This window comes from Otolemur garnettii, unplaced genomic scaffold (genome assembly GCF_000181295.1).
Source record: "Otolemur garnettii isolate 467f Iridium unplaced genomic scaffold, OtoGar3 scaffold00001, whole genome shotgun sequence".
NCBI lineage: Eukaryota > Metazoa > Chordata > Mammalia > Primates > Galagidae > Otolemur > Otolemur garnettii.
In genome coordinates this window covers 53924438-53948656 of record NW_003852396.1, presented here as the reverse complement: position 1 = coordinate 53948656, position 24219 = coordinate 53924438, and the positions used below count along the sequence as shown (strand labels likewise).

At 36.8% G+C, this 24219-nt stretch overlaps 1 protein-coding gene across 1 annotated transcript in view; it reads right to left on the bottom strand.

Annotated features, from left to right (window-relative positions):
* Window positions 1–24219, bottom strand: part of ANO3 (anoctamin 3) — a 413466-nt gene that overhangs the window by 181570 nt on the left and 207677 nt on the right. Inside the window, 2 exon segments of the mRNA XM_003781189.2 lie at window positions 6045–6116; window positions 7451–7647. Of these exon segments, the coding sequence (XP_003781237.2) occupies window positions 6045–6116; window positions 7451–7647 (269 nt within the window).

Genomic DNA, 24219 nt, shown 5'->3' with positions numbered 1-24219 from the left:
AAAAAAAAAAAAAAAAGAGTCATGTTGGAAAGGTAATTCCCTTACATAAGAAGAGTGATGATTCCTAGGCTTTTAAATGCTGTCCATAAAGTTATGTCAACACAATTTAAATGAAAAAGAGGATCACAGTTAAATTAAATCCCCAGCGAGAAAATGAACAAAACACCGATTTTTAACAGGTGAGAAAATTCACTGTGATCAATGACAGAGAGAGCAAAGGAAAGAGAGGATTCTGTGGCATAGTCCCCAAAGACGTACGGGTGGGTGTGTGTGTTCACATGCTCTGTCTTTCATCCACTCGTCTGTCCTACCACTAACCCTAAAATTATTTTTTGAGTATATGCATGTGTATATACCAGGCACTATTCTTCCTTCTGGGACTATAGGTATCAAGAAGAGTTATAAAGTCTCTGTCCTTTGGAAGTATGAAGAGGGAGTAGAGAACTTCCATCAATCACTTCAGGTAATAATAAGTATCATAAAGAAAACTGAATCAAGATGAAGGAGCAGAAAACTAAACTGATATGAATCTTATTTATTTCAGGGTAGGGTCCTAGGATAAGAACTTGCTGACTATGAACAGGGAACACAGGAAGGTTGAGTTGTTTGCAGCATCATAAGAGAAAAGAAGCATTAGGAAATGTCCCAGAGACCAGACCCAGGTTCTGTAATGTCTCCAAACACCACAGCAAATTTAGACTTTAAATGTAATGGGGAACCTTGGAGGAATAGAAGCAGAGAAGCAATGAGATTCAATTTTCCTTTTTTGAAAGCCTCCTGTAATTGTTGTGTCGAAAACAGACTGTAAGGAGACAGTGATACAGGGCAGGTGGGCCCCAGCCAGCTGAGCCGAGCTGGGCTGGAGGACCCGCCTCCTCTGCCTTGGCGGTGTTGGTGCTGCGCCAGCCGGCAGAGAACCAGCCGGCTCCGGTGTAGGCAAAGAGATGGGGGAGCCTCCCTCCCCTACCTGAGGCTCCTGTAGCCAAAGGGACTGGACAACTGCTGGGGAGACACCAGCAACTTGGTGTCTCCTTCCCTTTACATTTATGACTAAAAACAGAACCCCCATTTCCTATGCCTAGGGCAATTTCATGTAAGTTTCCTAGGCCTCAATTCCATGAATGGACTATGTCCATTCATTAGTATATTCATTCACCTGCCCCCAGCGGACGTAACTATGTCGATTCCTTAATACGTCCATTCACCTTCCCATTCACCTTCCCCCAGCAGCCGGAACTATGTCCATTCATTAGTACATTCATTCACCTCCCCCCAGTGGACGGAACTATGTCCATTCCTTAAAAGGTCCATTCACCTTCCCCCAGCTGACTGAACTATGTCCATTCATTAGTATGTTCATTCACCTTAGCCCAGTGGATGGAAGTGTATCCATTCATTTCCTGGCCTCAACCCATGCACCTATATATAGCGCTAAAGGGAGAGAGACGGAGAGAGCTTTTCTCTCCCCTGTAGGGTTTTCTCTCCCCACCAGGAACTTTAGTGTTTTTGTATTCTTTTCTGTAAATAAATTCTGTCTTGCCACTGATCTGTGGTCCGCAGATTTATTCTTCAAATCACGGAGACCAAAAACCTGAAAGTCTGGTATCAGATTTGGCGAGCCAGCCAGGAGACAAGACGGGTATCAACAAGAGTGTGAGCAGCGAGAGCAGATAGGTCACTGATCAGTCTACGAAGAGATAGTGGCAAAGCGGCCCATGCCCAGCAGTGATCAGATTCTGAATACGATTCGAAGATTGAGTGAAGGGGATTTATTGAATGTTCAACAAACAATTTAAAGGATTTTTTTTTTTAATTCTTGTTGGGGATTCACTGAAGGAACAAGAAACCAGGTTACACTGATTGCATTTGTTAGGTAAGGTCCCTCAACAATTTAAAGGATTTACAGGGACTATGAGATTGTGATAACTTAAAAATTTTGTGCTCTTCAAGTACAATCCCCTTATTTCTGTAATCTTTAAATAGGATGGGGACCTTCACAGTAGAAAATTCTTTCTTATTCTATGTTAACATGAAACACTACTGGAAAAAATAATGGAGATCTGTGAGAAATATCTATTGTTACAGAATGGAAGCAAAATCATCACATACTCATTTGACCGTAACTGTTTTAAGAAATAAGGCCAATGAATACTTCACCAAGTTAGACTACTAAGCTCATAAAAAGCAAACAATGCTTTAAAACTCTAATATGAACCACGTCCTGAGGGAGTCATTTAATTACAAATGCTGATTTCATAACAAGATTAAGAAAATATATGTTTTGGTTGGCTGTACTCAAATTATACCAGTCTTAATGAGCCCCCTACATTTCATTTTGTTTTGTTCTTTCTTTTTCTCTCCCACCCCTTCCTTTCTTTTTCTTTCTTTCTTTCTTTCCAGGATCTCCCTGGATTCAAGTGATCCTTCCTCCTCAGCCTCCAGAGTAGAGGGGACTATCGGTAAGAGCCAGGATGTCCATGTCTCCCACCTATTTCATTTCTGAGTTATGTGATTTTACAGAAGTAATGAGTATGGGCAGAGTGAAGCATCAGTTTCTTATTAATGTGGATTTTTATTTCCTTGTCATCATTTTCTAGCATACTGAGTAGAAAAAAAAAGTGTGGAGAATGGTAATGGGACTTCCAGGAAAAAACAGATAATATTATTGCCACACTGGAATGTAAAATTCAGTGTGACATCAATCAGTATATTCTAGAATAATGTTGTGTGTCAGCGAGTACATGTGTATATGTGGGTGTGAAGATGAACTGGAGTCCTGCTTTGTGAGCAACTCTGTTAAAAGTAGCATTATAAGTTGTAAGATGTTAATTAGGAAAAAATGGAAGGAAACCAACCAACCAAATACTGAAAGCTTCCCAACTGGATTAGCGTTTTCACCAATCATTTCTCAAATATATTTAACCAAGCAACTTAACTCCTCACCTTTTGCTCGTTGCTTGAAACTTATTAATATCTTGCAGAATTAGTGTCAGATGGAAATCCCCAGCCACTTTCACCCTAAGGGCCTCTGAGCCGTGTGTGGTAATTAAGAGAGAACGCTAGGGATTAAGATCTCCAAGGTTGAAATCGTTTCCAATAGCCAGCTCTGTGACACTGGGAAGTTATTTTACCTCTTGGTAAATCATTTTCAATATCTATTAAAAAAAGGGCTCATAACAGTCCCTAACCAAAGAGTTGTTAGGAGAATTAAGTGAAATAAGACTGGTGAAGTGCTGTATAGTAAGAAAGAGTTCAGTTAATGACTGTTTTTCTACTTTGGCAGGAGAATCACATTTTGATGACAAAGAGTTGTTTAATGTAGATATCTTTTGGCCCAGAAGAATTTGAAGTGAAAGATAAGTTTATGAGGGATTGAATAAAGCAACGAGCAAGTTATTTGCTGAAACCCAGTGACGTGTTAGGAGCTGTGATAGAGCTATACACCTTCATTTAAGTCAAAAAATCCTCAAAGTATGAATCACTGATCCCAATTTACAAATAACATCAAGGAGGCGCAGAGAGGTTAAGTAATATGCCACAGTCACACAGCTAGAAGATACAAGAACGGAGATTTGCCCAATGTGTAGGAGGGAAAACAGCATTTCACCCATGATATATATACATCCTGTTAGGCAACCTTAGTAGAAACTTTCTGCTCTGAATCAACAGAACCAAGAATATGCATATTCTCTCCTACATAGCTCTCATTTGAAAGACTAAACTATATTAATCCTCAGTGAAACATTGACCACATGCAGTTAATTCTGCCCAGCATTAGTATTTGTATGGGAAACCTCAAAGTAGTTGACTAAAAAAGAAAAGCCATTAATCTCATGCATTGATCGGGTATCAAAACCTATTTGTACTTGGGATTTCTCATGCAATATTCAAACAAATTTGGAAGGGTATTCTGCATGCCACAGCGAAATCAAATAATGTGATTTCTTTGTGCTTAAAAGAGAACCTGCATTCCTAAGGTGTTTATTCATATTTTATTTAATTTTACTTTTAGTATGTTTGACATCATGTTGTTCGATCTCTTTTCAAAGAAAACCTCTACATTACAGATAGGCAGCCAGCTCCAAAAGAGTATTTCCCTGCCGAGTGTTACAGACAGGTGGATGCTTAGTGACACTACAGTCTGCTGGAGGTTTATCCTTCCCTTGCATGATAAAGGCAAATGCTCCATCATTTCTATATGTTTTAACCTCATCAGAAGCAGTGTTGTTTGTCCAGCTTCAAAGAATGATAAACTGATGCTCAGGGGGTGCTAAGATATTGAGTGTGAAGGACAATTCCTGGAGCAACCTGAGTACAAGTCAGGTAAATGCAATGATAGAGGCACACCAGAATGAAGACTACTGAGCAGTGGAGTCAGAGAATCGAGCTGTACTAGGCATTGAGGGGAATCGTTCTTAGTAATTGGGATGGTAAGTGTCGAAAATAAGACACCTGGGGATTATATTGTTTGCATGACTAGAGTAACTCAGACGTTAAACTATTAACTGGTACTAATTTGGGAGAATGGTTAGGGAAGGGCTGCTGTGCAAACTTTACCCGCTGCACCGATACTAAGAACAAGGAAAACTTCAGATTTGGCTTTTGTTTACTTACCAGAAAATAACTGATCAGACAGGGGCAACATCTCAAATCTGAAACCCCAAATCCGGAATGCTCCAAAATCTAAACTTCTTGAGCACTGAGATGAAGCTCAAGGAAAATGCTCTTTGGAGCATGGTCTCAGATTTTCAGATTTTATACTTAGTGGGATGCTCAACCAATATGTATTAAATAAAAACAATTCCAAAATACAAAAACACTGATGTCTGAAGCACACCTGGTCCTTAATATTTGTGGATAAGCGATATTTAACCTTTCATCAGCACCTTCAGAATTAATTACGATAGGAAAGACTTTTGTACCTTGAGTATATTTATGTTGATAAAATGTTCTTTTTGATGGTATCAGATTTGAACCTGCTGGTGGCTATCTTTCTTTAATTAGAAAACTTAATAAGCTGGCACTGTTTCCATGCTATGCACATAAAAAAACAATATAAGAAACATGACTAATTTGCAGTCACTTAGAATGCTTTTATAAATAATACAGCTCAGGATTTTAGAAATTATGGAAAGCGACTTAACAGTGCTCACAGAGGGAAACCAACATACAGGTTTTAGGCCAGAAATCCTTAACACTGGCCATACTTAATATTTACCTGGACAATTGTTAGCAGCGTGGATCCCAATTTCACCCCTCCCCCCAGACTTCCCAAACTTATTCTCTGGAACTGCGGTCTGAGAAGTTTTAAAAGATTGAAGATTATCTGTGTGTGTAACCAGAGTTGGGAAACCTTGTTGTAGGCAACATACTCCCTACTAAAAACCCAGGGCTTAGTTCTGTAGGTTATAAATAAATTCACTCTGAGGCTACAGAATACATTTGGGGGCAGATTAGTATCACTTTTTAATGAATCCTGGCCTTCATTGGTTTCTATTTATTTTATGAAGTAAGAAGTCCCGAATTCAAAAGCATTGTTCATGCACAAGGACAGCAAGCTACAAATCTAGATGGAAATCTCGCTCAGGTACAGACAATTTGATGTGATAACCTCAAAAGGCAAAAGAGAAAACTGAGTAAATTTATTTAAACTTAGGATAGAATTTTTTAGGGTCATTACCATTCCAAATCCTAAATGCCACAATTTGATAAATCATGAAACCATAGTAGTATAAATGTACTTTTTTCATAGATAATTGAAAGAAATTTTCAGGAAGACCGACAGCAAACCTTGCTATTTGCTTTTTTGGTTATGGGATTTTTGTTCATTATAAAATCTCTCATGTTATCTGAATTTCACACCATACAATAAATACCTTAATCATTTTTTAACCTCAGAAGAGTACACTCCCCTGTCAAGTTAAAGACCAAACACACACTTTTTCCTTTATTTTTTTTTCTTTTTTTTATGTTTTGGGTTTGAAGAACACAATGGAACTTAGAAGAAGGGAAAAGGAGGACAGATATATTATAAATCAACTTACCTAAGCAAAAATCACTGATGTCAGCAAAGGAACATTTGAGCATGGAGTCCTTTTTATCCTCCTCAGCGTTAACTAAAAGAAAAAAAAAAAAAGACACTTAGTAGAGCAGGAAATAAAATCAACAGAAAAAGACCCATGGTGTTGGATGCCCAAATCATGGCCAAACATGAAGACAGTTTTTAAGTTAATGAGTTGAAACGAGTTATTTAGAATCTCACTTTCAATAAGGGAAATAAACATTTATACTATGCTGCTTATAACAAGTAGTGATTGTTCAATAGTATCAAAAAGAGAATTTTGGTATTTTTCAAGTTATCCAGAAAAAGAAGGAACCCTAAAGAATCATAAGGTAATACATTCTCCTCCTAAGAAAAAAAAAGCTAAATAAGGATAAAAAAATACCACCCACTGGATTACAGAGGGCGCGGCTGTATTCTGACTCTGGACAGTCTTAAAAAGGGATTGTCTAAGACGGACTAATGTGTCTCAGATGGGCAGAGACATGTAAAAGACTGTCTAAAAGTAGCCACAGAGTTTTTAAACATGACCTCTAGCTGAGGTGTACCTAAATTTCATCTGCCACATGGAAACATTTAGTTGCCAACACTTGGTTCAACCACATCTTTATGCAACCAAATCTTTACTACTTTATTGTCAATAGTTAAAATCTTTGTTTTTTTTTAATTTTTGTTGCTGTTTTTATAAATTGAGCTTATTATTGTTGACATTTTCTACTTGCATTTAAGTAGATTAAATGCAAATAGAAAATGGGCCAAGCACAGTGGCTCATGCCTATAATCCCAGTGCTCTGGGAAGACAAAGCAGGTAGATTGCCTGAACTCAAGAATTTGAGACCAGCCTGAGCAAGAGCAAAACCCTGTCTCTAAAAATAGCCAGGCATTGTGGCTACAGCCTACTCCCAGCTACTTGGGAGGCCGAACCAAGAGGATCACTTGAGCCCAAGAGTTTGAGGTTGCTGTGAGCTATGATGCTACAGCACTCTACTGAGGGCAACATAGTGAGATTCTGTGTCAAAAAAAAAAAAAAAACTAGTTAGAAGTTCTCACCAGGAATGATACTCATCAACAAAGGGGATGCAAATAGTGGCAAATGCACCAGTGATGCATGTAGTCAAGTAGCTGGGTCTGTCTTCCACTGCAAACAGCCAGAATTAGAGCCAGACTCCATGGGACTGGTCACCTCTACCACAAGGAAGGAATGAAATACATGACTGAAAAACAGCCTTTCCTCTGACTGGCACAGGGTACTGGTCCCCTTTCTTTGCCAGCCTCCTTCCTGGAGAGCTCTATTAGTACTAGCCGGGAGACTAGTAAGAAAGGGGTGTTTTGAAAATTCTTACTCTTCATACATATAAGTTGAGCAAGAAAATAGAAATTGCTGCCCACCTTGCTCTGTTTTGTCAGCTGAGATTAGGGTCATAGAAGTGGGAGCCTGAGAGTCACTCTCCATTGACTGGAAGAGTGAGGTGGACTGGCTCAGGCTCTTGGGGTAAGAGCAGGTCTGGGCGAGACAAGGCAGGGATCTCCGAGAAGGCTTCAGGGGAGTTTCTTTTGTTATTTCACTCTTGCTTATATTCATACCTGAAAATCCAAAATGGTGAGTGTTAGTAATCAGAAACGATCAGCAGGGGTTAACAAAAGATTCTAAATCTTATAAGGTGTATTTCGGGAAAGTACTCCTGAAAAAAACACCTACATGTTAGAACTAGTTGAGTTATTTCTGTTGATATATTTTCAGGGAAAGTATTTGGAATTTTTGTCAAAAGGTTATGAGACATAAACATCTCAATTTCCAGTTTGAGCTTTCTCCATTCTTTTTAAAGATTCTGTGAGAAAAACTGAAGTTTAAGCTCATTGATGAAGTCTGACAATGATCTGAATTGTCTTTAGATAAACCTAACCATTTAGGTTTTCAAGCATAAACATGAAATCAAACCTAAAAACTTAAGTATTAGCTTTTACTTCCCTACCCTTCCATTCCTTAAACACATAATATACCAACAGTGTTCTAGAGGCTGTCAAGATATAGCACAGTATGTCACAGAAACTGACCAGCAAGTAGGGTCAACATTCCTCTGCTTGGTGTAAAAGTGATTCCCCTCATGCAGAAAGGTTCATCCACTAGGACTAACACTGCCCCTCAACTGAACTGGAACTCCAAAAGCAGAAGCCCCCACACAAGCTGCACTCCAGTAAAGAATGGCGCCCCTACCTCTCTCCATCCCATCTCTGATGTCAGTTCCAGGTCAATCCTCATCCCTGGAACTCTAATCCAGCCCATCTCTGGACACTGCCATTTCTGACCTCTCTCAGGTAGACTCATATCATCGTATGCTCCTCCGAAGTTGTATAAAAGATCAGAAAACCCACTTAGTCTCCTCTAAGCTTTCTCTGTGGATAATCCATTCTCCTCCATAATCTCACCCAGTCCTGGAACTGCCCCTCATCCCTCACCAATGACACTGCTTCTGTTTCAGCCATTTCCAGTGGAGGCTCTTTTGCCTTCCAGAACCTCATGTCAAACTGGCCTGACGATCCATCCTCCTTGATCCTAACTGCCTGTGTCAGCTCATTCTTCTGTACCTCTCCTTCTAAAAAATGTTTTTGAATTTCTGTAATTGAACTATTCTACTTTTCTTTGGTGCTGTCATTTTCATTTACCACTTTCGTGTTCTTTCCTGTCATTTGTGAAAAATCGAGCTGCTCAATCACTGCTCTCTTACTTATTTTAAAAATCCAGTTCCTTAGTCACAGTAGTCACATTTCAAGTGCTTGCTCTATGGCCATATGTGGCTGGTGCAGCCATACCGCAGCACAGAAAGAACATATTTCCACACAGACAATTCTGCTGGGTATCACTGACTTACAACTCCAGCAGCATTGAGACTGTAAGTCCTTAGGGTTTGATAGATTTCCCTGTGAAATGGCATGCATGTGGTGCCTATTGTAGGTGCAGTTTCTTGAACAATTTATGTGTTTTCTACGTATCTGTTTAAACATTGCAGTGCTATCAGGGTCAATGTTGACAATTAGTATTTCCCATGTAGCCTTTCAAATTTATTTTCCTGCCTATTCTATGTTTAATGTTTAACTCTGGTTGAGCTGTTGTGCAATAGGTTTCCTCTGATTAGTCATTGGTTTTGGCAGTAGAATTTTCAGTAATCGAAATGGTTTTATTCTCATCTTCCATATTTCTTCATACATAAGCTTTTTATGCATGCTGACTGCTATTTCCTGATCATTTTCAAATGTCTCACATTTTTCTAGACCAGCATAAACAAGAGGTTCTACTTTGGCAGGAAACTTGGGTCGTGAGTTGGCATAGTGAAATGTAGTTTCTTTAATATGTGGATCCAGAAGGGACTGCAACCTAAACCTTTCTTCTCCCAGATCCTAACAGGCTGGATTTAAACTGCATCAAACAGTCGTCATTCTTCTTATTGCTGCTACCGAAGCACAGGTGGAGGAAGACACGTGCCAGGTTCAATGACTGTGGCAGTACAGGTGGATGTGCTGTTCCAGAGGTTCTGTGCTTCCAATTTCATGCTAATTGTGAACTCATTGGTTGCAATTATGTAAGGCTGCTTGAAGCAATAGACAGGTTCTGGGACTTAACGTGATTGTTTTAGGCATTTTCCCGAGGTAAACGAATCTAAAAGTGACCCCAGGATAAAGCAGAGAAGGACCCGAAGGTTTTCACAGCTAAGTCACAGCAGCAAACCAGCCTTTCTGGAAGTTTCCCCCCTGGTGGAGTAGCACAGGGCCCCTTTGGGCTATGCAAAAAGAACCAGATGTTACATTACTCCATTTCATTCATGTCTTCAGCTAAAATCATAGACTGCTTCACTTTAAAGAATGTCAGAAGATTAGACTGAGAGTAAAGTCTTACTATGACAGAACAGAATCAAAGTCATAATACTTCAAAGTTTAAAAGGGAGAGATTTTTAGGATATTTCAAATTTAATACTTCAGGTAATCTTGTTCACAACCCTATCCCCAGACTGTCCCACTTGATAGTGGGATGCAGACTCTGACAGGTGACCACATTTGTGTTCTCTACATCATTCCACTCTATTACTGCAGCCTTCCTGGTGGCCGTGGCAGTGCAGAGCTCAAGGCAGCTCACTCCCTTCATTCTGCCAGGTGTCCACTGTGCTGGGAGAGAAGGAGCACTACCCTAGACTGTTCATAATATTACAAAGTAAGCCACAGTATACCCCAACGGGTCTCAACCTGTGGCTCATGACCCCTTTGGACTGTATGAAAGGTTCGCAGCATTAGGAAGATTGAGAACCATTGGTATAGGCAAATAATTATTTATTTGACTATTCCCTGTCAATGGATATTCAGGTATTTTTTAATAATTTACTTTAAAAAGAATACTGCTATGAGCATTCCCACATATTCCTTTTTTGCATACATTGAGCACTTCTCTAGGAGGAAATACTTAGATGTACAACTACTGGGTTAGAGGACATGAATATTTATCATTTGGATAGATTTGCCAGACTGCTCTCCCTAAAAGCTTTATCTTTTCACACTTCCATGAATAGCACAAGATAGAATCTGTTTCCTTTTGCTTTGGCCAACTCTGGAGAGGAAGAGCTGGTTTAACAGTAGACAAAATAACAAGCTAACAAACAAATAAAAAGGCTCTCTTTGTTTTAATTTTCATTTATAGCACATGAGCATGTTTTCATGTATTTCCTGGCATATAACACAGAACTGACTAAGTTAATTTATAGCTGTGTTGTGAGTCTTTTGCTTATTGATTTAACAATACTTAGTGTATATAGAAATGTAGTGTTTTATTTATAAGTTACATATGATAAATATTTATTTTTCCATCAGTCTTACAAAGCAGATATTGTGATTTTTATTTTCTCTTTTTTATGTCATTATTTTTACCTATTGTTTTAATTTCAAATATTAATGGGACACAAACATTTTGGTTACATGGATACCCTGTATAATACTTTTAGTGTGTCCATCACCAGAATAAAGTTCATTGTACACGGTAAGTTTATACGCATCTCTCCATCCTATCCTCCCCATTTCTTGGATTCCAGTGGCCTCTGTATCACTTTGTGCATGTGTTTGTCCATCATTTACCTCCCAATTATTGAAGAATACATCTGGTGTTTGGTTTTCCATTCCTGAGATACTTGCCTTAGGATGATGGTCTTCGGTTCTCACCAAGTTGTTCCAAAAAAACATTAGTTCATTCCTTTTTATAGATGAATAGTATTCTATGGTGTGTGTGTGTGTGTGTGTGTGTGTGTGTATTAGATCAGATTTTCTTAACCCACTCATGAACTTATGAGTACTTAGGTTCCAAACTTTATGAGCATCTAGGTTCCAAATCTTTGTAATTGTGAATTTTGCTCTAATACATATAGAAGTGCAGGTGTCTTTTTGATAAAATGAATTCTTTTCCTTTGGAATGCCCAGTAGTGGGATTACTGGATTGAATGGTAGGTCTACTTTTATTTCTTTGCAGAATACCCATACTTTTTCCCATAGAAATTGTACTTTTTTGCAGACCTACCAATGGTGCATAAGTGTTTCCTTCTCTCTGAATCCACACCACAAGTACTGGGACTTAACATGGTTGGCTTTTGACTTTTTAATAATGGCCATTCTGACACTCTGGCTTTAATTTGCATTTCCCCTTAAAATGTTTGCTTGTTTGGAAAAAGTATTTGTTTGATTACTTGGAAAAAGTATTTCTCCATCATTTATGAAACTTAGTTATGCAACATATAAAATTCTTTGCTGGCAATTCTGTTTATGAAGACTAAAAATGGGGCCCCAATCTCATCTACCTTTTTATGTCAATGCATATACAAGAAGATGAAGACCTCAGATGAGAGGTACTGAGTAATAAATACTAGGCACAATTTTCACATTAAATGTACTTATTTACATTATGGATGGCTAACTTTAGGTGTCAACTTGACTAGTTTAGGAAATATATAGAGAGATGGTAGAGTATTATTCTGAATGTGTCTTTACAGGTATTTCTAGAGGAGATTGGCTTGTGAGTCAGTGGATAGAGTAGGGAAGATCTACTCTCTGTGGGCATCACCACCAAATTGGCTGGAGGCCTGGATAGGACAAAAGGCAGAAGAAAGATGCACTCTCTCTAGTAGCTGGACACTCTTCTCCCATCCTTGAATATCAGAACACCAGGCTCTTTGGCTGTTGAACTCCAGGACTTACACCAATGGTTCCCTGGATTTGGGGACATTCAGCCTTAGTTTGAAAGTTTTACAGAATTAGCTGCCTTAGTTATAAGGCTTTCAAGACTTAGACTGAGAGAAGCTACTGCCATTGCAGGGTGTCCAGTTTGACAGTTATCTGTCATAGGACTGGTCAGCTTCCATAATCATGTGAGTCGATGACCCCAATTGCCTTCATCTAGTCAAGCTGACACCTAAAATTAACCATCACATAATCTAAGTAAGTACATTTACTGTAAAAAAAAAATGCCTAGTATTTATTATTCAGTACCAATGCCTCTCATTTGAGGTCTTTATCTTCTTGTGTGTGGATTGACATGAAAGGTAGATGGGATGAGGGTCCCATTTTTAGTCTTTCTTCTGCCTGTTTGTTTTATCCTCTCTCATATTTAAATCTTAACCTACTTAGGTTTTGTATCTCTTGTGAACCATGATAATACAGATTTAAGAGATATTGAAGCTTATTTTAGCAGAATGATTTTTAATATCTTAATGAATGTTAACAAAACATCCCAAACCCATAAATTTAACTCTAAATGAGAAAATATCCTGTGATTTACAAACTCAAGACTCTGATGCTCAAGGAACTTAAAGATTTATTGAAAATAAGTTACTTCTAAATTCAAAAGAATAATGCTCCTCTATTAGGCAAGAGAAGAAAATAAGGAGCATCCAAATAAGGAAACAAGAGGTCAGACTATCTCTATTTGCTGATGATATGATATCATATCTAGAAAAACCTAAAGATTCCACCAAAAGACTCCTGGAATTGATAAAGAAATTTAACTAAGTCTCAGGTTACAAAATCAAGGCACATAAAACAGTAGCCTTTCTATATACTAATAATAGACAAATGAGAGTCAAACCAAGGACTCAATACCATTCATAGTACCTACAAAGAAAATAAAATGCCTAGGAATGTACTTAACCAAGGATGTGAAAGACTTCAACAAGAACTGTGAAATTCGAGGAAAGAAATCACAGAGGATACAAACAAATGGAAAAACATACCATGCTCATGGATTTGTAGAATCAATATGGTTAAAATGTCCACAGTACTCAAAGTGATTTATGGTGTAAATGCAATCCCCATCAAAGTACCAACACCATATTTCACAGATATAGATGTGAAAACCCCACACTGTACCCCAGAAGTGCATTAATGTACATAGTTACCATTCAATAAAAAAAAAAAAACAAAAAAAAAAAAAAAAAACAAATCTGGAGGCATCACATTACCGGGCTTCAAACTATACTGCAAGGCTATTGTATCCAAACAGCATGGTATTGGTGTACAAGGAGACACATAGATAAATGAAAAAGAATATAAAACCCAGAAATAAAACTATCTACCTAACACTAACTGATCTTTGACAAGATACATACAGACAGACAGACAACAACATACACTAAGGAAAGGAAGCCCTATTTATATATTTATTTATTTTGCAGTTTTTCACTGGGGCCAGGTTTGAACTTGAACCTTTGATATATGGGGTCATGTCCTACTTCTTTGAATCATAGGCACCGTCCAGGAAGCCCTATTTAATAAGTAGTGCTTGAAAAATTGAATAGGCACATGCAAAAGAAAGGAAGAGGATCCATCCCTATATCTCACCCTATATTAAAAAAATAATTCTAGATTAAGACTTAAATGTAAGGTGTGAAATCATAACAATTCTAGAAGAAAATGTACCTAAAATTCTTTTATACATCAGCCTAGGCAAAGAATTTATGACTAAGATCCCAAAAGCAAATATAGCAACATCAAAAATAAATAAATTATATTTAATTAAATTAAAAAGCTTCTTTACAACAAAGCAAATATTCAACAGGCAACCCACAGAATGGGAGAAAATATTCACAAACTATTTCATCTAACAATGAAAACCAGAATCTAAAAAGAACTCAAATCAGCAAGAAAAAAACAAACAATCCCATCAAAAAGTACACAAAAGACAAGAACAGAACCTTTTTAAAAGAAGATAGACAAATGGCCAAGAAACATGAAAAAATGCTCAACATCACTAATCATTAGGGATATGCAAATTAAAACTACAATGAGATACTACATTACCCCTATCATAATTGTCATTACTAAAAAGTCAAGGAACAATAGATGCTAGCATGTCTGCAGAGAGAAAGGAACATTTATATACTGTTGGTGGGACTCTAAATTAGTAAAACTTTTATGAAAAACAGTACGGATATTTCCCAAAGGAATAAATGTAAAGCTACCTTTTGATCCAGCAATCCCACTGCTGGGTATCTACCCAAAGAAAACGAAGTCATTCTATCACTGAGTCATTCTGTCAAAGTCCAATGTTTATTGCAGCACTATTCACGAATCTAAAGTTGTGGGATCAACCAAAGTGCCTTTCAATTCATGAGTAGATTAAAAAAAAATGTGTATTTACATGTGTGTATGTGTGTGTATACACATCATGGAGTACTACTCAGCCATAAAAAGAAATGAAAGAATCATTTGCAACAATGTTATGGAACTGGAGACCATTTTCCTAAATGAAGTATCTCAGGAATGAAAAATCAAATACCATATGTTCTCACTAATAAGTGGGAGCTAACAGATGGGTACACATGTGGACAAGGCAATATAAAAGGATTTGAGAAACCAAGAAAGGGGATGGTGGGAGGATGGATGTGAGATAAAAAATTACCTGTTGGGTACAATGAACACTATTCTGGTGATAGGCACACCAAAAGCCCTGACTTAAGCATTACATAAGAAACTCATGTAAAAAAAAAACTTGTACCCTCTTAATATTTTAAATGAAAAATACATATGATTGCAGAAAAAGGGCAGGATATCTAAATCAGTATAGAAAATACCACCAAGAAAAAGAATGATGCTCCTAATTATAGTTTTACTAATGAGTTTCATAAGAACAGATTTTTATGAGGCCATTCGTATCAGTCTAGTAAGGTTTAGTAGTACTTTGTGGCAACAAATACAGATATTTCTGAGTGAAGTTTTAAAAATATATTCACCTTCACCTTGATTATTTGTTATTATATTTTAGCTAAACTCCTTTTTTATCTCCTATTCTGTATCTTTGGACAGAGTCCCATCCAGCTTAGTTTTGAGATGCTAAGAAAAGGACAAGTTGCCACAGCATAGTTGGATTTGTTCTTTGCAATATAATAATTAACTACAAATTTAATGGTTTTAAATAGCACTTGTTTATTATGTCAAAGCTTCTGTAGTTTAGAAGATAATGTTAAAAGATGCATCTGGGGTTCGGCACTTGTAGCTCAGTGAGTAAGGTGCTGGCCACCTACACCAAAGGTGGCAGATTTGAGCCAGACCTGGCCCTGCTAAACACCAATGATAACTACAACCAAAAAACAGCCGGGCATTGTGGTGGGCACCTATAGTCCCAGCTGCTCAGGAGGCTTAGGCAAGAGAATCACTTAAGCCCAAAAGTTTGAGGTTGCTGTGAACTGTGATGCCACAGTATTCTACCAAGGATGACATAGTGAGACTCTGTCCCCCTCCTCCAAAAAAAAGGGGGGGTGATGCATCTGGGTGAACAAGCCTACTAACTATGTGAAAGAGCCCCTGAAAAAGTGCTTGAAGGAAAGAGAGCCCTATGCTTAAAAGACAGCAACAATTTGAATAAGAATTCATGCCATCAGTGCCCAAGATTGAACAATTAGAAATTAGTGGATTCTCTATATACTCTCATAGAAAATTCAAACCCAGTGGCAGTAGCAACCATTGTACCAAACACCATGTTGCAAACTGACAATGATTCTTACTGAAAACACCAAATGGGAAAAAATGTTTATCCTGAACTGCTAACCATAACCTCTAACAAGTCTTAAAAAAGAATAAATAATAAACATTGTTTTTCCAATTGCCAGTCAATTATTATGTATTTTAAAGTCACAGGATATGCCAATAGGAGATAGTCTCCTATTACCACTAGCTTCACAAATAACCTTGAGCAAGTGCAAATATTCTTTTAAAATGACATCCAGATGTCTTTGAAACCTTGAACGTTATTCTCTAGCTCATGTACCATAGGCTTTCATTATGCAGATGGAAACAGTGAATTTATTGGGAGAAAGACTTGTGATGATCTTGATGAAATCACTAAATAGTGATTATCAGAGGTATTCCGGAAATTGAAAGTTCATCTCAACATGTGTTCCTGAAGTCTAAGCCTCTTCACATCTCCTATGTTGTGACCCAAACAACTGTTTAAACTTTCCAACAGAATGGGCAAGATACTTTTAGGATCTGGCCTCCATCCCAAGTTGTCCCCTGAATTAAGTTAGGTAAAACTTAAGGCAATTTCATTCACCATCACATTCACATTCACCTGGATATAGCACATGGCTGGCTGGCAAGTGTAACAAAAACAAAAATATTTGTTATTTTTTTTTCAAGCACTGCCATGGCCTTTGATGGACCTCAACAGCCAAATCAAAGTAATGGCATAGCCATGCTTCCCACTGCTTAAACCAAGTCATGAAAATGAAACCTTTGTCTCACAGTTATTGTGAAAACCATATTGGTGCTTCTCACATCACAGTCAACATGCGTGTGTGTGTGTGTGTGTGTGTGTCCGTGTGTGTGCATGTATATGTGTGTGTATAGGGTTAAGATAGAACTCTTGATCATCCTTGCCTACCTCATGGAACGATTTCCAATAAGAATGAATCTTGGGTTTAGATTAGGATTTAAATCTTACAGTGTTTCTGGCAAGCTTCAAAGTTATAATGTTTACACTACTGCCAAGAGAAATATGAGGAGTAGTACAGAATGTGTCAGTCTGAGAAGCTCAAAAATGGCATTTGGATTTTGGTCAAGTTGCATGGATCCAGCAAGAAAACCTGGATTGCAACCTGTGACAGAGGTGGTGAAGTTCTGAAGACACCCACAGTATTTCACAGGTCGATGATGGCATTTTGAAAAACTAAAAATCTGGTCCATCTCTTCGACCCATACACATCATTAGTAAAATCAATGACTTAACTGGAGGCAATTTTGTTGATGTGTAGAATCTTAACCCAAATACACCATGGCTAGTCTAAGCAGGACTGCCTCAAGGCACAACCTGTTGTATATTTTTAGCCTCACATGAACATTTGTAACACAGAACTTCCCACTTCATGCCACCTGCTGCCGTTGTTCTTACTTGTGGGTTTCTCCCAGGCTGTGCCAAAGGATAAAAATTTATACATCTGTTTTTGAACATAGCTTGATATTTTATAATTGAAAAATTAAATTGGAAAGCTTAAGAATGGGGAAAAATTATTTTACTAATATTAGAAGAAAAAAGAACATAATGTTAATTCCAGATAACTTTTGTCAAACAGTTTAGGTTGAAAAAAAAAATGTTGGCAATACAGTGTTTTAAGAAGCCAATCCATTTTTAAAGAAATATGATACACAGTAAACGTAGAATATTATGTTGTTATTAACTGTTTCATTACTATGTATGTATTACTAATTGTTGATTTACTATTATTGCCAGCTATATTTTTTTCAGTGATAATTTTATAGAAAGTCAAAACTTGACTTTTAATATCACTTGCATCTTCATATTTAAAAAATAGTATCTTAAATATCATGATGTACATTACACATCAAAGTTTTTTTTCCCAAAGTTTTGAGTTCAATAAGTCCAAGATGCTATTTGCTGGGCACTTTCTATTCTCATTATAAAAGCTGTTATGTATTGCAAGGGACATCCTCCCATGTACTGACTTTTTAATCTTCCTTTACTGCTCGATTTTTTAATTTACACAGAGTAAAATTCATTGTTTTGGTGTACAGTTCAATGAGTTTTGACACATATATTAGATTCCTATAATCACCTCATAGGCCAGGTATTAATAAAATTATACCACCCTGAAGAATTTCATCATCCTACCCATTTGTATCAGCCTCTCCCTTCATCCTTACTCATCAAAATCAATGATACATAATTCTTACCAATATTTTTTATCTTTTCCAGAATGCCACATAATAGAATGACATGCTACATAACTTTTTAGATTAGTTTCTGTTACTTGGCAAAATACATTTCAGAATTAACCGTATTTTCATGACTATCAAAAATGTGTTCCTTTCCATCACTAAGCAGTTAATTCTTTTATGTGGATGTCACACTATTTCATTATCAATTCACCCACTGGAATATATTTGATTTGTGTCCAGTGTTTTGTAAATACAAATAATGCTTATATACACACTCATACTGAGGTCCAAAATGTAGCCCCAGTTGTTTATTTCTGCTTTTGTTGCTGAAGCTTTTGGTATAATATCCAAAGAAATCACTGTCAAGGTCAATGTCAATTCGCCTTTCCTCTATGTTTTCTTTTAGGAATTTAGAGTTTCTGATTATCTCTATTTTACCAATCATAGTTGTGTGCTGTATCTAGAAATCACTGCCTACCACAAAGTTACAAATATATCACATTAGACTTTTATAGTTTTACCTTTTATATTTAGGTCTAATAGCTATTTTGAGTTAATTTCTTTATATACAATGTGAGAAGTCATACAATAGTTTTTGGCATATGGCTTCCTTGTTGTCCTAGCCTCCTCTGTTTGAAAGATTGTCCTTTATTAAATTGTTGTTCCACCTCTGTCAGCAATCAGTTGTCCATGTTTGCATGGGTCTGCCCCTGTGAAGCTGCCAGTAAGTGCTAGGATGTTATAACTTATCATATTCTTACTGATTTGTTGCAGAAGCCATTGTGTGTAAATTCTCTCCACTAAACCAAATCCTTTGTTCTGATTTTAACAAAAATAGTAAGAAAACTCATACGTTAATGTAGTTAAAGGATATGCACACATATCTATAGTTCCTTAAATTAGTGCATTGCGAGTACGACATTCCTAAATCAGGAATTAGTTTCATATTATATTAATTTCAAAATACCTAAAATTCTCTCTCTAGGCTAACATTTTCATATGGCTTATAATAATAAGATTTATTTACAAAAATAGACAAAATAAATATACTGAAATTGGAAAATTATACAATTTTAAGAAAATGCATTTAAGCATGTTCATATAATAGTTGGTCCAAAAATGCTTTGCATATTGACCTTCAAATATTTGTACCTAAGCATTAAAATATACCATAAAAATAACCCAATTATTATCTCTAGTTAAAATAAAATAGAAGTAATTTCTCCAGTGAAGCACCTACAAGAAAAACATTCAGAGATGATAAGCTGACAATTTGCAAATATGTGTGATTGTACCAGGCATTGTTCCCATCATTTCCTCCTCCTATTTTATGATCACTATGGGCAACGGAGTGTCAAGCTAGGACATAACATTGTTGGTAAATATAGTTCATGGCTGTGATAAAACTGTATAATAGGATGAGGTGGAAAGCTCTGGCCATTCTTATTTGGAGGGACACATGTAAAATATTCTGACTCTTAGAATCTCTTTAAAAAGGACCTCTGGCTTCTGGTACAACAGTGATCTCAGAGAACATTTATTTCCAGAAATACATGGAGATTTTCCTTGCTCCATTTATGACTTTAAATATTAATGGATAGCAAAATGGAAGCAAGTGCATATTTAATTCTGAGTAAAAGGGAGTATGAAACATACAGTTCTGAGTCACTACCTCTTCCATAATTCATACATACACAATCTTTCTGTTTTCTGTCCTTAAAAGTAAAGTCACCATTTTAATTTTTATTTATTTTCCTTTTTTTAATGGAATAGGGACTCAGTCTGTTACCCAGGCTTGAGTGCAGAGGTGCAACAATATGTCATAGCTCACTGCACCCTCTAACTCCTGAGAACAAAGGTTACTCCCGCCTCAGCCTTCTCAGTAGCTAGGCCTGTAGGCATGTACCACTATACCTAGATTATTTATTTATTATTCTAAATTGTTTAGTAGAGACAGATCCCCACTCTGTTGTTTAGGGTTTTCTTGAACTCATAGCCTCAATTAATCTTCCCAGCTTAGCCTCAGCCTCAAAAAAGTGTTGGAATTACAGAACTGAGCCGTCCACAACCCTGTCCTTATTTTGAAATTTAGTAGCCCCTAATCTGCTTAGCCAATAAAGGTAATTTTTATTTGCATTACAATTTGAAAGAACAAGCTATATATCTACCACTAAAATAAGCCCTTTGAGGTCAGGAACCACAGCACTTGCTCATTTCCTCTACAGTGCTTAGCCAGTGCTGTACATTTATTTATGGAGACAACTTGAAGCATCATGAAGACATGAATGTACCAAGAGCCAGCCATGTTCCTCAAGATACACCTTCACACACTAAAAATCCTACACCAACCACCAGAGTTGATATTTGCAATATTGTTTCTCTATATGATGGTTATAAGAGGTTCTTTGATTATATTATCTTTTAAAATGTATATGCACAAAGATATTAATCAGGTCTCATTTTTTATTATTTCGATGATTTATTATTTCTTTCTCATATACTTTAACTTTTCTATTTTTATCTGATCCATATTATTATGGTGATGATTACATTCATTAAGAGTTATTTTCATGATACACACTGTTTGACACCATTTACATACAAAACATCTGATTACATAAAATGTATTATTACCCTCATGCAACAGGTGGTTGAGAACACCAGTTTAGATGGCCTCATTAAATTGGTTGAATTCAAATAAATAGTCAAGCCCATACCCAATGCCAGGCTTGTATTTTTCAAAACTCTGTGAAATTTTCACAAAAGCTCTCTTATTACTCTGTAAACATTAGAATTTTAAAATTATTATTTACTTTCTATAAGGGATGATCAGTATGTAACTTGTAAATATTGGTGGAGATCATATTAGCATTAGCATATGTAATGACTGATTTGTTGTCTACTGTAGACTCCAGCTCCTTCAGTTTTTAGAATCAACCACACACACTAGGAGGGACCTACTTCATTGGCCTTATCTTGAAAGATTACAAGGAGAATTGGCATAACAGCAGCTATACAACTAATTGTACCTTTAATGCACAATACATAAATTTATAAATAATGAATGGAGTGAGACAAAAACAGGGTTGATTTCTCGAATTGAGCAAAGACATGATAAGAGGAAAGTGAGATGAATATGGAAGTATTATGTAAGTGCATGCAGACAGAACTATTGGCATGTCACTTGGAAATGATACTGGCTAAGGTCCATGAACATATTCCTGAGTGTTTTGGCTTGAATCACCAAAAAACAATACTGCAAAATTTTACTAGCATGATCAATGTATTTAATAATCTGAAACAAACTTCATTTTCATAGGTCTACTTCTAAACTACCTAATACTTGCCTTATGATTGGTACATACCTTCCAAAGGAATATTTAATTAATGGTAATTATTGAAAACAGTGAAAATCATTCCCCCACACTTGCAAAATTCTTCTCAACTCTCCAGCTTACCTTATAGGTCTTAAGATTTTTATTATAATAAATACCTCCTTACCTGGACTATAGCAATTCATTTATGTTGGGCCTCTCTCTTAGACTATAAGCTACTTGCTGTCCAAAACCACAAGTAGTTCATCTATATGTCTTCCAAACCATGAAATGTCATACTCTGTATATTTTTCAGAATAGGTGAGTGACTGAATGAAAGAATGAAAGATTTTAATTCTTAGCTACAGGATGCCTCTTTTTCTATAGAAGGTAGGAGATATTTCTCTTTCTTCTATTTTAGTAAATTATTAATTTCAGCCAATAGATTTATCCTAGAACCAGAAAAACCCTCTGTCAGAGATCCAAGAATTTCATAGCTAGACACAGACAAAACCCGTTCTGCCAGCCAGCACATCCTGAGCACAGAGGCCGCCCATCCCCCAACAGTGGGGAATTCTACTGAGACTGCTCTAAGTTTAGAGACTCTGCAGTTCTGCTTGAATATTCCCCTGCTTTTAAACTGCCAATGGCTCCCTCAGGGCAGCCTGTTCCATATTCACACAGTTTCAGCTGTTGAAGAACAGAAATCTGCCTTCCTATGCTTCCCATCATAGATCTTTGTTCTGCCCTCCAGAAAAATCACAAAATAAATGCAGTCTTCTTTCCACGTCTCAGCTATTCAAATATTTGCAGACAGCTCTCATTATCCTTTCAAATCCTTCCTTCTCTAAACTAAAGATTTTGTTTCTACAACTGTGTTGGGGATGTTGCCAACACACATCATTTCCCTTCAGTTCCTCTAAAGGTGATGACTTGGAATTCAGTTTAGGATCAACCTATATTCAATTCAATTGTGCTATAGTCTGCTCATCATACAAGCTCTTGATGTTACAAATGAAATAGATTACTTTCAGCAACTCAGCACATATATTATGATACTGTCTCAAATAAATTAAATATCCCTGCTTATATCCTCATCCCATACAGCCATGTATTCCAATTTTAATTAAATAATTCTCACTATAATCTTTTGATCTTTGTCTACTTCACAGATGTAGGGTAAGGCATCAGAAGGCAGAGAATATGACTTGTTCACAGTTATGTTTTCAGATTTCTACAGAAGCCACCACAATGCCTGACAAACACCAGGTATATTCTGTAAATATGCAGAATAAATCCACAATGCACATGTATTAAATGAATATTGATGAATATATGAATTGCAAATACCACTCTTTTCAGTTCTATTTACATTTATAAATGTTAAAATAATTTTTTCTTGTTTGCTTGTTTTACAATTCATTCCAGATGTTCAAGAAAATATCGAATGTTACAGGATTGAGAAAAATAATTCTGGATCAGGACTCTAAAGACTTACAACCATGTAGAAAATTACTATTATATTGTTTATTATCTCTGAGATATATTCATTTAATTACTCAGCCATATTAACGATCAGCCATATGGCTGCCTAATCTCTAAGAGTATCCTAACATCATCTTCATCACTATACCATTTTGTTGAAATAAAAAGTAGACATCACATCACTTAAACTGCCATCCTACTCATACAAAACTTAATATCCCTGCCCATAAATAGATGGAAATACTCTGACGTGAGAAAAAAAATGACATTCATTCTTTTCAAGGTAGTTTCTATCTTGATGAAAATGAAAGATTTCCATGTTATTTTCACATATATCTCTGTACTTAGGTTCACATTGGATCAAGTGAATTCGACATACTGGCAAAATTCATGTTAATTGTTGTCCCTTCAACGTCAGGTCATTAAAGTGCATAGGGCAGATGTGAGGCATGATGGTCCAGTGTTATATCCTGGGAATGGAAAAAATGAATTCATGTATATCCCTCAAGGTTTGCAGCTGACTCCAGCCCCAAAGCCTCTCTTTTTCTTTATATGCCAAGAAAAGCATGAGCCTAGTACATTCATTTCAATATGTCTAAGTTTATAAAACTGTTACTACATGGTAGACATAGTGTCAGCTCTAAGGATAAATGATAAGCGAAGTAATAAAAGAGCTCTGAAGTATAAAAGTACTTCTAGAGTCTAAGAAGTGCCATGGTGTGCCAAGTGTGCAAAGCCCATGAAGAAAATAGGAAGACTTTCTTACTCAGGCCTGGGGTCAGGTTGGGGAGCTGAGAGGATCTTCCCGAGGATGTGACACCTAAGCCAGTTCTTGAAGATTAATTGGGAATTGACCAAATAAAATGGGACAGATGAACCTTTTGGAGAGAAGTAATACCTTGTAGAAACATCTGGAAGCTAGGGAAAGCTTTAGCATTACCAGAAAGTAGAGCTGGAAGCAAAAGGGAAAGGGGTAGGGGGAGAGATGAGGTTCAGAGAAAAGCAGGTTGAATGACCTGACCATAGCATATTGAGGAGTGCAAACTTTATGCTAAAGGGAATGAAGAGCCAGCGCAAGCTATAGAGTGACATAGTTTAATCTGTATTTCAGACTATTGCTCTGCTCTCATAGAAAATGTGTGTGTGTGTGTGTGTGTAGGTCAT